Source organism: Urocitellus parryii, chromosome 9, assembly GCF_045843805.1.
Source record: "Urocitellus parryii isolate mUroPar1 chromosome 9, mUroPar1.hap1, whole genome shotgun sequence".
NCBI lineage: Eukaryota > Metazoa > Chordata > Mammalia > Rodentia > Sciuridae > Urocitellus > Urocitellus parryii.
The window spans coordinates 92889461-92905062 of record NC_135539.1 but is presented as its reverse complement, the minus strand read 5'-3'; the positions used below and the strand labels follow the sequence as shown (position 1 = coordinate 92905062).

General features: G+C 35.4%; 1 protein-coding gene across 1 annotated transcript in view; it reads right to left on the bottom strand.

Moving 5' to 3' along the window:
- Cnst (consortin, connexin sorting protein) overlaps window positions 1-15602 on the bottom strand; it is a 97385-nt gene that overhangs the window by 32064 nt on the left and 49719 nt on the right. The window contains exons 3-4 of the mRNA XM_077802369.1: window positions 3032-3225; window positions 490-520 (exon numbers count right to left, since the gene is read on the bottom strand). Coding sequence (XP_077658495.1) covers window positions 490-520; window positions 3032-3225 — 225 coding nt within the window. The remainder of the gene's footprint in view (window positions 1-489; window positions 521-3031; window positions 3226-15602) is intronic.

The window sequence follows — 15602 nt, the reverse complement described above, 5'->3', positions numbered from 1 at the left end:
TTTGCAATGACAAAATCACCTAATGATGCATTTCTCAGGACATATCCCCACTGTCAAGTAACACATGACTCTAGCTGTAATAAGATAGTCATGAGATAATGTGTAATATATCTGACATGCTCCATCATGTAAATATCACTTGACTTTTATGTCTGTTTAATTTCAAAGAAAGAAAATCCAAAAGATTTTTACATCTTATTTTCAGCAAAATGTCCTTTTCCTCCTTCTTGAATATAAATATTTAATTTGGTAAAACTAGGGTTTATTCATGGAAGGTCAACTTTGGGTGGTTTTAAGAGTTTTCTGAAGTGACAGATATTTTCAGAACCTTGCTTTCTGAAGTAGTTACATGGGTACTAAAATTGTCAAAATCCACTAGAACCATATGATTTATACTTTTTATTATGTAGACCCCCATTTTAAAAATAAGGATTTGGTGAGTTTCTATAAGGGTTTAGTGAGTTTCTTCCAGTAATTAAGAAAGGATACAGTCCTCTTCCTGGAAATAGGACTCAGCTATCTGTTAAAAACAAGCAAATGAAAAAGAAAGCCAGAGGAAATTAAATTACTATTTGGGTTTAATGACAAATTTGGAAGAAATAAAAATTTTGAAACTCTAAATGTTTCTAATATGAAAGTAAGAAGACTCTTAATTAACTGGTTCAGAAGAGCTTTGTAGGCACAGGAAACAATTCTAAAGTCTGACACATTTCAAGCTGAGCAAACACAGGCATTCTCCAGTCTTTACATAAACACATTCTATTGTATTTAGAGTCATAGCAATCTTCTTTCATGAGAAAAACGTTACAGAAGCTTAAAAAGGTATAACATGAATAAAAAGATCATTCTATTTATTGTGAATTAAAAAGCAAATATGCCACATTATGTGAGGCCTTTACATCCATTCATTTTATTTTTATTTTACCAACTATCAGCTGAAGACCTCATGGACACTAACTTTTTGATTCTGTTTTGATATTAAACAAAAGGCCAGGCCAAGTGCTCACAATTGAATAATGGTGTTTGGAATTATGTACACAGTGCTGCACATTGTACAGAACGCTAGTCAAGAGTTCAGAGCCATGTGTGTTGGCAATTACCTATGATACTAGCTACAAGAATGCTCTCCTACAAACCTAAGATGCCATTATTCACTTGTAGAAATCATACTTTGACACAATAATATTATTTAGGATATTTCCTATACTCAAATTTCTTCCAGGTTGCTTCAAAAACAGATGCACTAAAATGGAGTAAAGCCATTCTAGCATCAGTGTTATAAAAACATGCTTTGTGATGGAGCCTTGTTTTCCCCCTTTGTGAATAGATGATGATAATACTTAATACTCCAGGTTGTTTGGAGGATAAAACAACATGAACTGTGAATACCCTTTGCAAACTCAACCTACTGAGCAAACGCTACAGAGGCTGAAAGATTAGAAGGCTGCCTTGGTGCTGGAGTTCCTCAACAATGACAAGTCAGTAATGGTCTAGGAGCCAAACAGCAGTACATATTTTCTCAAAGGCCTGCCTCAAGTTCACAAAGGAGGTAATAGAAATTTCTAAAAATATACATTTTCCTACCTTGGGTTTATTTTTTTTAAGATTTTACTATTTAATTTTGTCTCACATAAGTTAAAATGATATATTAGTAAATGTAAAAAGTAGAACTTTTTCCATTCCCACATATCAATTATTTTAAGTGAAAAAAAATGCAGTTTTATTTTTCCTGAATGGGCTCTTATGTAAAAAGAATTTCCACTCACTGGACAGTGAGTGGAAAGGCTGCCTATTTTCCAGGCTGTCCATCTTCCAATTTACCCTCCTAGTCATCAGAAGAATTATGTTTCTAAAGTTCAAACTGAATTTCAGGGGGCTGGGGCTGTAGCTTAGTGGTACAGCATTTGTCTATCATGCACAAGGCCCTTGTGTTTGATCCTTAACATCATAAAACAAAAACAAAAACTATAAAAACAAATTTAGTCCTGAAATTTTCATTATTAAAAAAACACCCAGCCCTTGGAGCTGGGGTTGTGGTTCAATGGTAGAGGACTTGCCTCGCATATGTGAGGCTCTGGGTTCGATCCTCAGCACCACATAAAAATAAAGTAAACAAAATGAAGATATTATGTCCATTTACAAGTAAAAAAAATTAAGAAAAAACATATCTATTAAAAACAACAACAACAATAACAACAACAACAACGCCCAGCCTCTCAAACTAACGCCTTATGGTCCCCAGCTATCAAGTCTCACCTGTCTCTTTTCCCACCTTCATCTCCAGCATTGTCCCAGCTGTGTCTTCTACACGCTGATGTCTCTTTTGGAAGCAGCTCACTGGGTCATCTGGTGAGCACCTAATCATCCTGAACAACCCAGCCCAAGGACCACCTTCTTTTCCCTAGTGCTTACAGGACAAAGTTAATCGCCCATTTTGTGCTAAACCTTAACCATGTGTCTATTTCGACACTTAATACAGAATTCTACATTTAGGTATCTTTGTAACTTTCTCTTATTCTCCACAGCTCTTTTAAAAAATTTTTTTAAAGACAGATACAACATTTTTAAAACTTTATTTATCCATGTTTGTGTGGTGCCAAGGATCAAACCCAATGCCTCGCACATGATAGGCAAGCACTCTACTACTGAGCCACAACCCCAGCTTCCACAGCTCTCTTAAGGACATTCCCTGATAAGTGATCCCCCCACCCCCCATGTCTAGCATAATTTTGGCATCTAATCAGTGTTTACTAAGTTGTTGTCACACTGATTCCTATTTGTATACAGCTTAATCACTGAATAAAAAGTGTTAACCATTATCCAAATGATGAGATTATTCAAGAGCAAAGTGTGGTCACTAGTCAGTAATATGCCAATCCACCAGCCACATATCCAGCCATTGGTCATCTTCATCTGGATTCAACAACCCTAGGTGGGTCAGAAGCAATTACAGAACACTGGATTTTAGATGATTACAAATACTGGTATCAGAATTTAAGTGAAGCTGAAAGTGAAGGGTTTAATGTGGTACCTGATGAAGGCAAAGAGGAAGTGCTCTTGAATCCAACTGCTCAACTTCGCCTCGTATTAGTGAAAACAGAGATTGCAAAACTAGATTTGGAGCTTCTGGTTGGGCATTAGCATTTACTTCAGTAGCCTCTTCACCACCAACAGGATGTGTGGCTGCACTTAATATCTTTTTTTCCATCAAAGGTGCAGTATCTCCTGAAAAAAGTGGATTATTTTAAAATAATTATGCCTATTAATCACAAAACTCTCAAATAAAACTGACTATAGGAAAAAAACCAGAAACCTCAAGTTATTGGCCTCATTAAATTAAGATTGTGGCACTTATTACCACTATTAGCATAAATGTAAACAATTTTTGCAGAAGTATAATTAAGGGTATTACCAAAAAAGGAAGCCAAAGAAAAACATGCAAGTTAAAACCTGACTCCAAACTTGATTCTCCCAAAGGCAAATTATATTAATTATCATTAGACTCATGGCTTGCAGAAAATAAAACAGAACTAAACAGGAGGGTAAATGAGTTATCCTATGACATGGCTAAAGATGTTGAATATTTTCTTTTTAAACTCCAGAACTGTGTCCAGAGTCCAGGAGAGTAGTGGGAATTCAGATGCCAGAGCCAAGAGCCAATAACATTCTTTTCCGGATTAAAAAAAGGGCTAAACAACATAAACCTTTGGGGAAAAAAAAAAATCACTAAATGCTTGACCCACCGTTCCTGAAATATGCAAAAATTTTTTAAAATAATCAATTATAACTTCACCCATGACCAAAATCTCAGTAACAGTTCCAATATTCATGTTCAAATTAAAAAGTTCATCTGCCTGTGTATCTCCTGCTAGTTTGTATCAGAAATGATCTTTCTCAGTAATAGGGTCTGTATATACCACATCCAGGATGCCCTCCCTTGACAGAGTGCCCAGAAGCCAGCCGGCCTGCTTCTGCCCTCCAAATAAACCCAGTATTTGCCTTCCAAATAAACTCAGACTGGTCCATTCTTCAATTTCCTAGTAAAATATTCTGTGCTTTCCAAAGCAATTACGGATCCCATCAATGTGCATTCATGTTCTACCCCAACAAGCTCTGTATCCTTCCATATAACATGAGTTTGAAACCAGTTAATTTCCTTCTGAATCCTGTAAATGGTATTATATTATACAGGACTGCATTATAGTAATTGGTGTGAAATCTTGTCTTTATTGGATCATAACTCATGCAGTTTGCAGGGGTTAATTTATAAGTGATGCCATTCCAATTACATTCAAGACAAGTGTCTTTTAACACTAAAATTCCAAGTTATCACTATAGTGATAACTTATATTTTGGAGAATTCTACAAACTTTGTCAGTTGGTCTTTAGATATACAAGGCCAGTGATGGCTTCCCATTTTGTAGAGACAGTATTTAATAAAAACATAAGTGATTCTTTGATTTTTCCAATTTTCTAACCACATGGTAGTGGGACCAAAAGAATATCAATGTGGTACTTGACATGGTGGCACATGCCTGTACCTGCAACTTGGGAGATTGAGACAGGAGAATATCAAGTTCAATGCCAGCCTCAGCAACTTAGTGAGACCCTGTCTGAAAAAATAAAAGTGGTTGGAGACATGGCTCAGTGGTTAAGTGCTGTGAGTTCAATTCCTGGTACAAAGAAGCTTTCTGTAGATAACTGCAAAGAAACGAGGAGAACAGTGTTTTCTTCCACTTTTCCCAGCCACGGCACTATGCCCAACTATGCCTAAGACATTCAACCTCATAATGACTGTGAGAAAACCAGCTTCTCATACACTGTTCTTTTGATTAACTTTGCTCCATATGGTTATCAAGATATTATTCTATGCTTCTTATTTGTTAAAAAAAATGCTGAGGCTGGGGTTGTGGCTCAGTGGTAGAGTGCTCATCTAGTATGTGTGAGGCCCTGGTTTGATTCTTAGCACCAAATAAAAATAAAGATATTGTGTCCAACTACAACTAAAAAATAAATATTTTTTTAAAAAATGGCTGAAATTTTACTAATTTTATTTGTAAAAAAAATGGCTCATTTTCACTAACAGGGAATTAAATAAAGTCCCCTAAGTCAATTATCAAAAATGAAAGGACCCTCAAATGTAAATAAAAAGGAACTGATGATTTCTTTTTCTAAAGGAGGCAGAAAAATAGTTCTGAATTGTGATTATCTCAGATTCATGATGGTCAAGTTTCCTGAATTACTTCAATAAGCAATGTTACATTATAAACAAGCCATATATCATTATATAGAAGTATGTAAGCTTGGCATAGTGATGCACTTCTATAAACTCAGTGACTGGGGAGGCTGATGCAGGAGGACTGCAAATTCGAGAGCAACCTCAACAACTTAGCAAGACCCTCAGCAGCTTATCGAGTCCCTGTCACAAAACAAAACAAACAAATGACTGGGAATGCAGCTCAGTGTTAAAGCATCCTTGGGTTAAATCCAGTACTAACATAAATAAATAGGTAATCAAAGACATTTGAATTGAAAGATGACTTTTAATTATAAAATACAACCAAGATAAGTCCCAAAAGTCTACAGGAGTCCAGGATTCTAAGAGCAACAGAAAGATGAAATGGGTGATTATAAAGAAGATGCCTAGTGTGGGGAGGGAAATATGACCTTATCTAGACCCAAGATAGATCAAGAGGTCAGCAAGTCACCAGACTAATACTACAAAAGGATTATCTTCCAGGGCTTAAAGATCATGAGCTTCAGAGATAAATGAACTATACCACCACCTTACCCCTTGAGATAATGTTTTTTGCTGGGACAGAGTATGTAATATAAATCACAGGGCACTGGAGCAGGGTTTAGGGACTTGAGCTCTGCCATTATTTTTCCAAGTGAACTTGGATCATTTTTCTTTTTTTTTTTTAATATCAGAGACTGAACCCAGGGGTGCTTAACCACTGAACCACATCCCCAGCCCTTTTTGTATTTTATTTAAACAGAGGGTCTTGCTGAGTTGCTTAGGACCCCACTAAGTTGCTTAGGCTAGCTTTGAACTTTCGATCCTCCTGTCTCAGCTTCCAGAGCCACTGAGCCTGGTGGATATATCACTCTTCCTAGGTAAAGTTTCATTATCTAAAATAAAGGGACTGGCCACTTGATCTCTTAAGTTGTTCCTAGATCTGACTGTCTAAAACATTCAAAATACCCACAGAGATTTTGGTAATTAAGAAAATAAGGGAGGGGTCTCACTGAGTTGCTTAGTACCCTGCTGTTGATAAAGCTGGCTTTAAACTGGAGAACCTCCTGCCTCAGCCTCCTAAACCACTGGGATTACAGGCGCATCGGGTGTGCACCATGGTGCCCAGATTTTGCCTAGATTGTTAACTGCATAAAAAGTAGCACATTAGATTTTTAAGGCAAGAAAATAAACCAAATTTAGTTGCAAAAAGAGTTCCACACTGGGTGTGGTGGTATAGGCATGTTAATCCCATCCCAGCAACTCAGCAGATTGGGGAGGAAGGATGGAGACCCTGTCTCAAAATTTAAAAAATATAAAAAGGACCAGGGAATGTAACTTGGTGGTACAGCGTTCTAGTACCGGGAGGAGGGCAGAGGAAGAGTTCCATAACATTCCATACTAAAGAGTAGATTTTTATTTCTAGCTGTGCCAAACTTTGAGGAATAGAACTCTATTGTGGCTTAAATAATCGCATAAATTGTAGTGCTATTAAACATCAAGGAAACATTTTACCTTAGGTAAACAAAAAATAAACATTTAGCCATATTCTAGTTTCATGGAATTGTAAACTACTAAAAATATGGCCTTATTAGTTTTATGGTAAAGCATTCATATTAGAAAACTACCTATTGCTCACTCAAGATTTATAAAAAGAATGATATGAAAATCAGAGCAGCAAGCTTCTACTGCTTATTTTATGCACTGTTACCAAGTTACATAATCTCTTTGATCCCCTGATTTCTTTCTCTGTAACATGGGAAAAATAACATCTGCCTTAAAGATTATTGTAAGGATTAAGAGAGACAGTGTGTACAAGAAGCAGGTGTGCTCCCAATCCTCAGCCTAAAAAGAGGCTTCACTGTCATTTAAGTGAAAAAGGTTACAGGATTGTCGAAACACTTCTGAAATAGTCCATTTTTTTTTAATTAGAAGAAAAACATTCAGAGGCAAGGATAAGTGAAACTAATAAAGCTTATACTCCTAAAGTTACAGAATATAATAATAACATTTATAACTATGTTGGATTATTAAAATGCTTAGTTTATTTCCACCAATACTATTGCTTGAACATGATTGAACTTGTTTTGTTTTCTTTCTATACAGTAACATAGAGTATACAGCCTTTTTAGGTTGGCTTCTTAGTAATACGCATTAAAGTTTCCTCCATGTCTTTTTAAAAGCTCGTTTCTTTTTAGCACTGAATAATATTCCAGGAATTTGTTTTTAGTAAGGTCAATGAGAAAGAAAATGAACAGCAGTATAATCCTGAGCACTTACCCAGGTTAACATATAGTGATGTACTAAAAGATTTAAAAATAATATTAATAAAGCATTCACAATGCAACATGGAAGTTTGAGTATTTTTCCATGTGAATTTTGAAATGATTTTGATGTTCTTTTTTTGATTAGTTCTAATCAGTTATACATGACAGCAGAAAGTTCTTCAATTCATTGTACACAAATGGAGCAGAATTTTTCACTTCTCTGGTTGTACATCAAATAGAGCCACATCATTCATGCAATCATACATGAACCTAGGGTAATGATGTCGGTCTCATTGCACCATCTTTCATACTCCCTTGCTCCCTCCCCGCCCCCTTTGCCCTATCCAAAGTTCCTCCACTCCTCCCATGTCCCCCTGATGTTCTATTCTTGATGCAACTTGAATCTTACAAAAGTTTTGCTTGAAAAAAAATGAATTTAAAACAAACTATAACTGTATTTCATGAATAAGTGTTAAAATTTCTTCTAATATATAAAAGGTTTTCTCAACTTGGGATGCCAAAGCAGGAGAATCCTAAATTTGAGGCCACCTTAGAATTTATCTAGGCTCTGTCTCAAAAAATAAAAAGGTGTAGGGATGTAATTCAGTGATAAAGCAACCTTGGATTCAGTCCCCAATTCCTAAATAAATAAATAGAAGATTTTTCTGGTAGATATATTAAGAAAGAAAACCAAATCAAAACATGAACTGCTATATGTAAAATCTCATCCAGTATAAATGAAGCTTTCTGTTGCCACATATGAATCAATAGCTGGACATAAACAAAAACATTGCATGTATCTTCACCTGTGAAAACCACACAAGTTATAGTTAAAATTACTCATTAAGAAATATGGATATGAAAAATTGTGCTCTGTATGTGTAATAAGAATTGTAATGCATTCCACAGTTGTTGTGTATTTTTTAAAAATAAAATCAATAAAAAAATAAAAAAGAAATATGGCGATGCTATTCATAAGTATTTATACATAATAACAAACAAATTTATAGGACCTAATTAAATTTAGTTTCATACCTGTCAACTTCATCAAGCTCTAAAATAGATGCAGCTTACATGTACCTATTAAGGTTCTATTTATTTTTAAAAAATTTGTAAAAACCTTGTGAGAGAGATTGGAGGAATTACCTTGACTGAGATATTTTATTAAATTTGTCATACCATCTGAATTCTGTATCAGTTCTGATACATAACTGAATTCATCCCTGATGTGGTCAAGAGGCAGTTTGTGGAAGAATATCAGAGTATTCTTTAATGACCTTTATCTTGAAACACTAAGAATATACCCTGATGTTCCTGCTCCTTTTAATAATTTAGCACTGATTTGCTCTTTGTAACTAAAGGACACCCCATTTCTCTTCATGATAGGGACAGTGATGTGACCAGATGATTGAAAGGCAAATATCTCATAGCTGGTATTTTAGGCAATCAAGAGAATGAAAAATTATCACAGATAAAATAGGGATTTGAAAGATGTCACATAGATGACATCAGGCCTAGGTTAAGACAGTGATAATAATTATACTTATGATGGGGGATGCTGACAACATAAGCTAAGCTGATAGGGATGTTTGGGGACAGGAACTAAAACATTTTGAATTCTGTACACTACAACTCTGCATAAGCACACCATTCTAGAAGCAGGATTTAGGGGGGGAAATATGCCTCTGTTCATGCTGTTCCCTCTGCTTTGACTGTCAGGCTTTTAGAGTGCAAGTGACTGAGTCACCATTATGATCTCAGGATGTAACACAGTGTTTGACCCACAGCATGTTTTGGAGGAAAAAACTGCTGCTAGGCATCATGAAGTACATGTATAACAAACCACGTACACCATATCATCTGAGTTTCATAAGATTATGAAGCAAATATTAGAAATTACAGATGAAGTAATTTAAATTCATCAGAGATTAAAATGAGAGCATGGGCTCACAAGTCAGAATGCCTGGGTTTGAATTTCTAATCTACTGCTTTCGGCTAGGGCACCTGTAATCACAGATAATTGGGAGGCTGAAGCAGGAGGAACATGAGTTTGAGGCTGGCCTGGCAATTAGTAAGAGTTTGTCTCAAAATAAAATTTAGGAAAGGTTGTTTGGGGATGTAGCTCAGTGGCAGAGCTCTTGCCTTTCATACCCTAAGGCTCTGGGTTCAATCCCCAGTAGTGCAATAAAAACAACAACAAAACAAACAAAAAACCCTACTGCTTTCTAGCTCTGTGACTTTGGGCAAGTAAGTCTCTTTAAACCTTAATTTCCCCATGTTAAGTGGGGATACTACTTTATTATCATATGGAGTCTGCTAAGAAATTATCTTTAATAACAAAGTAGAGGCTCTTCTATTTATTCACATTTTAGCTATCTCTCTTCTTTCAAATTTTGGGCAGAAATATATCAGAAAACAAACTACCTTTATTGCTTTTATTAAAATGTGTTGACTTATGTTGAATAAAGTTCCTTTTTACTGAAATAAAGCTAGATCAAATCAAGAATCTTAGAGAAAGTTATACTGTCAATCAGAGAAAATTACTGAAACAAACCAAACTCCACCACTTTCTTTAAGAGTGAACCATCCACCCTTTCTCTGATCATGTTTTGTCTTGTTGAGGCTGGCAGGCAGGAATTGTTTTGCAGAAACAGCTACCTACACACTCAAAGGAAAAGCATGTGCAACAATTAGGTGGCAAATTGTGGCAAGTCAAATATAAAAGAGAATTCCTTTAAACACACTTGAAATTTCAGCAGAAATGGGATTGTATGGTGTAACAACAGACCCAGAGTTTTAAGTCATTGCCTGGGATCATATCCTCAGTGTCAATTGTTAGCATTATGACAACAGGCAAGTTATTTAAAATCTTTGTGTTTCAGATTCCTCATTTATAAATTAGGGCTAACTGTAGTACTGCTTAATAAGAAAGGACTGAATGAGATAATCCTTATAAAGTATGTATCATAGTGGTGGCACATAGTAAAAGATAAATGTTTTTAATTTAGCAAACTATAATAAAATTAAGCTCTGTATGTTCCTAAGTTGATTTTTAAAATAAATATATAAGACAAAATTCAACATTTTACCATTTTGAAGTTCATAATTCAGTGGCATTAAATATATTCACAATGTTATGCAATCATTACCAATGTCTATTTCCAGAATGTTTTCATCATCCTCAAAAGAATATCTGCACCCATTAAACACTAACTGACATTTCCCTCCCCCCTCCAGCCTCTGGAAACTTGTTCCACTTTCTCTCTCTATGGATTTGCCTGTTCTAAGAATTGACTAAGTGAAATTACACACTATCTGTCCTCATGTCTGGTTTATTTCACTAAGCAAAATGTCTTCAATGTTCATGTTCTAGCATATATCAGATGATCATTCCTATTTAAAGCTAAGTAATATTACATTGAATATATATAAACCACATTTTGTTTATCCATTAATCCAATCAATTAAAATCTGGAATGTTTCTACTTTCAGCTATTGTGAATAATGCTGCTATGAATTTTGATGTTCAAGTATCTGTTTAAGTCCCTGCTTTCAATTCTTTTCGATATATACATAGAAGTGGAAGGGCTGGATTATACAATAATTCTGTTAAATTTTTGAGGAACTGTCCAACTGTTTCCCTAAATCTCTGATTTAAAAATTATTTTAATCACTGTATTGAGATGTCAATATTTGTGCAGTTTTTTTCCCACCTCTAAAACAGATATTGCTACTTCCCAAAGATTAAATGGCTGATGTTTCTAAATCAATGGTATTTTTATCTAAAACATGCTATTGTACAAAAATACAACATGGTATTCCTTTAATTTAATTCCCTGCTTCTGAGCATAGTTCTTGCTATTGAAGTCCTAAAATTTAAAGTCCTTGAGTGACATAAGTAAAATAGTAGAAGAGGCAACTCCAAACTCCCATGTCTGTAGAAAAGTATAAAAAAAAATCACAACTGTCAGAACTGACTTTGTCATAACTCTGGAAAAACCAAGATATACAGCAAAGTGAACAATAAATCAAGAAAAAGACTTGTTAAAATGGTAGGAAAGTTCTGAGTGTTTTTATTTGCCCTTGCCTTACCCCTACCCAGTGCGACAGTCTTCAAGCTTGGATCTTGGGGGAGAGTAGATCTCAGCTGCAAATCATTGTGTTTGTCTAATCTAATTTATCTGGAACTACCCAAAGGACTCACACAAAGCATTTGCCTCTATAGAACAGAAGAGTTCTGTTCTATAGTACCCATCTATAGAACAGAAAAGTAGTTCTGGAAAATACTGTCAGGTAATTGAAAAAAAAAAACAAAAAAACAGCAAACCACAGGAATGGTCTAGGGCTGGAATTGTGGCTCAATGGTAGAGTGCTTGCCTAGCATGTGTGAGGCACTGGGTTCAATTCTCAGAACCACATATGAATAAACAAAATAAAGTCCATTAACAACTAAAAAAATATTTTTAAAAAAATGGTCTAGACAAAACAGACATTTAAAGCCAGGAAGAAAAGCCAGGAAGACAGTTCCCTTAGGAAATCGCATTCAAAACTGTTGTATTGTGTGTGTGTGGGGGGCACTCTCGCCTAGCATGCGTGAGGCACTGGGTTCAATCCTCGGCACCACATAAAAATAAAATAAAGATATTGTGTCCACCTACAACTAAAAAAAAAAATCTTACATAGCAAAAAAAAAAAAAAAATTGTAGGTACTGGGGAGGTGAGAAAGCCACACTTGTCCAGGACAATATGAACACTTAAAAAAAAAAAAATCTGAGAAGACCCCGAGTTTTCTCCACTGGATGATCTGTATATGCAGGGCAAGCAGGAAGTGAAAGCTGAGCACAAGCCACTCTGTAAAGACTTCAGCAATCAACCACATCATAATATTCAAATGTCCAGTTTCCTATAAGTAAACATCACAAAAGCATACAAAGCATACAAAGTTAGAGTACAGAATAGCCCATCTGAGGAAAGAAAGAAAATAAGAAAACATACCTGAGGATGACTTACCATTGGATTTACTGATGAATTTAAACAAATTACCTTAAACATGCTCAAAGGAAATCAGAAAAACATAAAATATGAATAAAATGAAATTATTAAACTATAGAGACAAACTACAAAAAGAAATGGGTATAGAGACTCTGTTTGTGGTAACAGTGGTGAAAGCTATACAACATTATGAATATCATTAAAGCCCCTGAATTATACACTGAAATGCCTAAAATAGAAAACTTATGTTTCAATGTAAAAAATGCTTTCAGTTCTAATTTTACATTATAATTCTTTGAATCATTGCATAACTGAATTCTTCAAAGCACCTTATCCATTAATGTTGATTCCTATCCTGGCCATAATTTGGAAGACAGATGAAATGTGAACTTTAATCCATGGGTTATGTAGTTGCTATGCTAGGTTCTGTGCCTTGCTCCTTTTCCCCCTCATTTCTTCGCTCTAAGGTACTAGTTAATGCCATGAAAACAGAGGAGAGGGCTCACTGTTTAAATATCTCCAGTCCTTGTCTGAACACACTAAAGTGGCAAAAAGGAAATGTCCCTTCCTTCTCCACAGGAGACACTAGAATTACAAGTTAGATAAATCTAAAAACTGAGTCAAAGTCTTTCTGACCTGACCTGGGGTCAAAGGGATGTATTATGTAATTATGGCATGATTACCAACTGCTCCACGTGGCACATTCTCCTCCCATGCCAAGGGAGCAGGGCAGTGCTGTGGTTCAGAGTTGAGGCTGAAGTCAAGTCACCCTATTGACCCAACCAAAACTCTCAACCAAACTCCCTGTAAATTAATGGTAAAGGATAAAGAAAGAGTAACATAAAAAGTGCACCTCCAACTTAGGAAGCACTCCAAGTGGACACACTGTTCTCTTGATTGAGTGTTCAGTCAGTAGTTTCAATGTCAGTTCAGGGATGAAAAAACAAAAGCAGCCACTGGGCTTTATTTTGGGTAGCATCTTGGAAATTACTATTAATACTTCAGGTTTGTTTTGAGGAACAGGACTCCCCTGAGGCTGAGAGACCACAGTTCTCATTTGCTAAGTTACCTACTTTTTAAATGCTGTTATAGCAGACTCTGGAGAGCAACATATAAACAAACCTTCCAAAGAATATTCTAATTTTCCTCTTTGGTAGAGCGTTTGAGTGGAAGGAGCAAGCCCTTTTTATAGTTTGCTTGCTTGGCAGCACTCTTAAAGGGACAAAGCTCTAATTACTCATTAGAAATTTTAATGAATTACACAGAAACCACTGGCTCTAAGCCCATCTACGTATTTAAATACACCTATGCCTCCATCCAGACTATCCTGAACCCAAAAACCTTATTTATTTTCTTCTTTTGATCAAAAAGCATCATTAGGTCTGAAAGACACACTTCTATCCTAAATTCAGTATTGAAATTTTATGGATACACAGTGGATTTGAAAAAGCATTTCACAAAGTGAACTTCAGGAAACTAAACAGAGAATTTAACAAATGCATGTAGATGACAGCTCCCCAGGCTAATGTCTAAGACCAGTCTCCCTGTCCCCAAGGATGTAAAGAAAGATAACTCCAAGGGCAGTTACATCCTTTCTACCATTTGCTCACTACTTTCTAAAGCTTGCTCCAGGCTATTTTCATTTTGTATTCAAGGCACAATTAGTACACATAAATATTGCTGGGATTTAGTCTCTAAATTATGTAGCACATGCCAATTAGCACATGCCAATTAGCACGAACTTTTGGATTCCCTAATTTTCCTCTTTGATGCTATTTATAGTTTAACACATTTTATTTTTTTTAAATATTTTTTTAAACATTTATTTATTTATTAGTTATTGGCGGACACAACATCTTTGTTTGTATGTGGTGCTGGAGGATCGAACCCGGGCTGCACGCATGCCAGGCGAGCGTGCTACCGCTTGAGCCACATCCCCAGCCCCTAACACATTTTATTAAAAATGGGAAATATGCAGGATTTTCCCAAGCATGCATTAGTCATGTATTTCTTAAATTTCATATCTAGGTCCACTAACAACTCCAGCACAAAGTTTCAAATGAAATAAAATATTTCCTGGTTCTCCAGGATAAAAAATATATAAATAGGGACTAGGGCTGTAGCTCAGTGTCAGAGTGGTTGTCTTGCATGTGTGAGGCACTGGGTTCAATCCTTAGCACCACATAAAAAGAATTAAAAAACAAAAATAAAGGCATTCTGTCCTTCTACAACTACAAAAAAAAAATTTAAAGATATATATATAAATAAAATCCTCAAATTTTATGTGAAATTATAAGAAATCTTACATCTGAAAATACACATACTTTGTTTCTCTAGCAAATATAAAGGCATATATTTAAATTCAAACCTTAAAACTGGCATTTATTTGCAGAAGAAGGGGAGTCTAATAGTCAAAGGAAACCAAGCTGTGAAATTTTCCTTAAAGAGTTCCCTCTTTTTAACATTTAATCCTAGGGACTCAGGAGGTTGAGGCAGAAGGATGGCAAGTTCCAGGCTAGCCTCAACTTTGAGACCCTGTCTCAAAATTAAAAATAAAAAGGGCTGGAGATGTAGCTCAGTGGTAGAGCACCCTGGGTTCAATTCCCAGTACCCACTGGTCCACCAAAAATGTAATGGTAGTCCTTGCTTTGGCAACTCGTATGCCAAAAGTTGGAATGATACAAAAAGATCAGTAGCATGGTCCTTGCTTATAGATAATGGGCAAATCTGTGAAGCATTCCATATTTTAAAAAATAAAAGCTACTGACATCAGGGATTCTCTTTGTTAAGGAAACCATGTGAGAAAGGAAGATTTAGAAAATTCAGGAGTTAATTCTGAATTTTCAATAAGTTAAAGAAAAGCACAGGAAACATTATTTAATGACATTTTATTATATAGTTTGTAGAAAATTACAAGATATCAAATTTCATTACACCAGTAATCTAAATTTTCTAGAGACCCTGTTTCTATATATCACCAGACCAATTACCATCACATCCTTTTTTTCTTTTAAGAAAAGTTTTACTAAAATATAAGTGACATGATATACATTCATCCATTTAAACTGCATATATTTTCAGTGACTTTAGTATATACATTGTATACA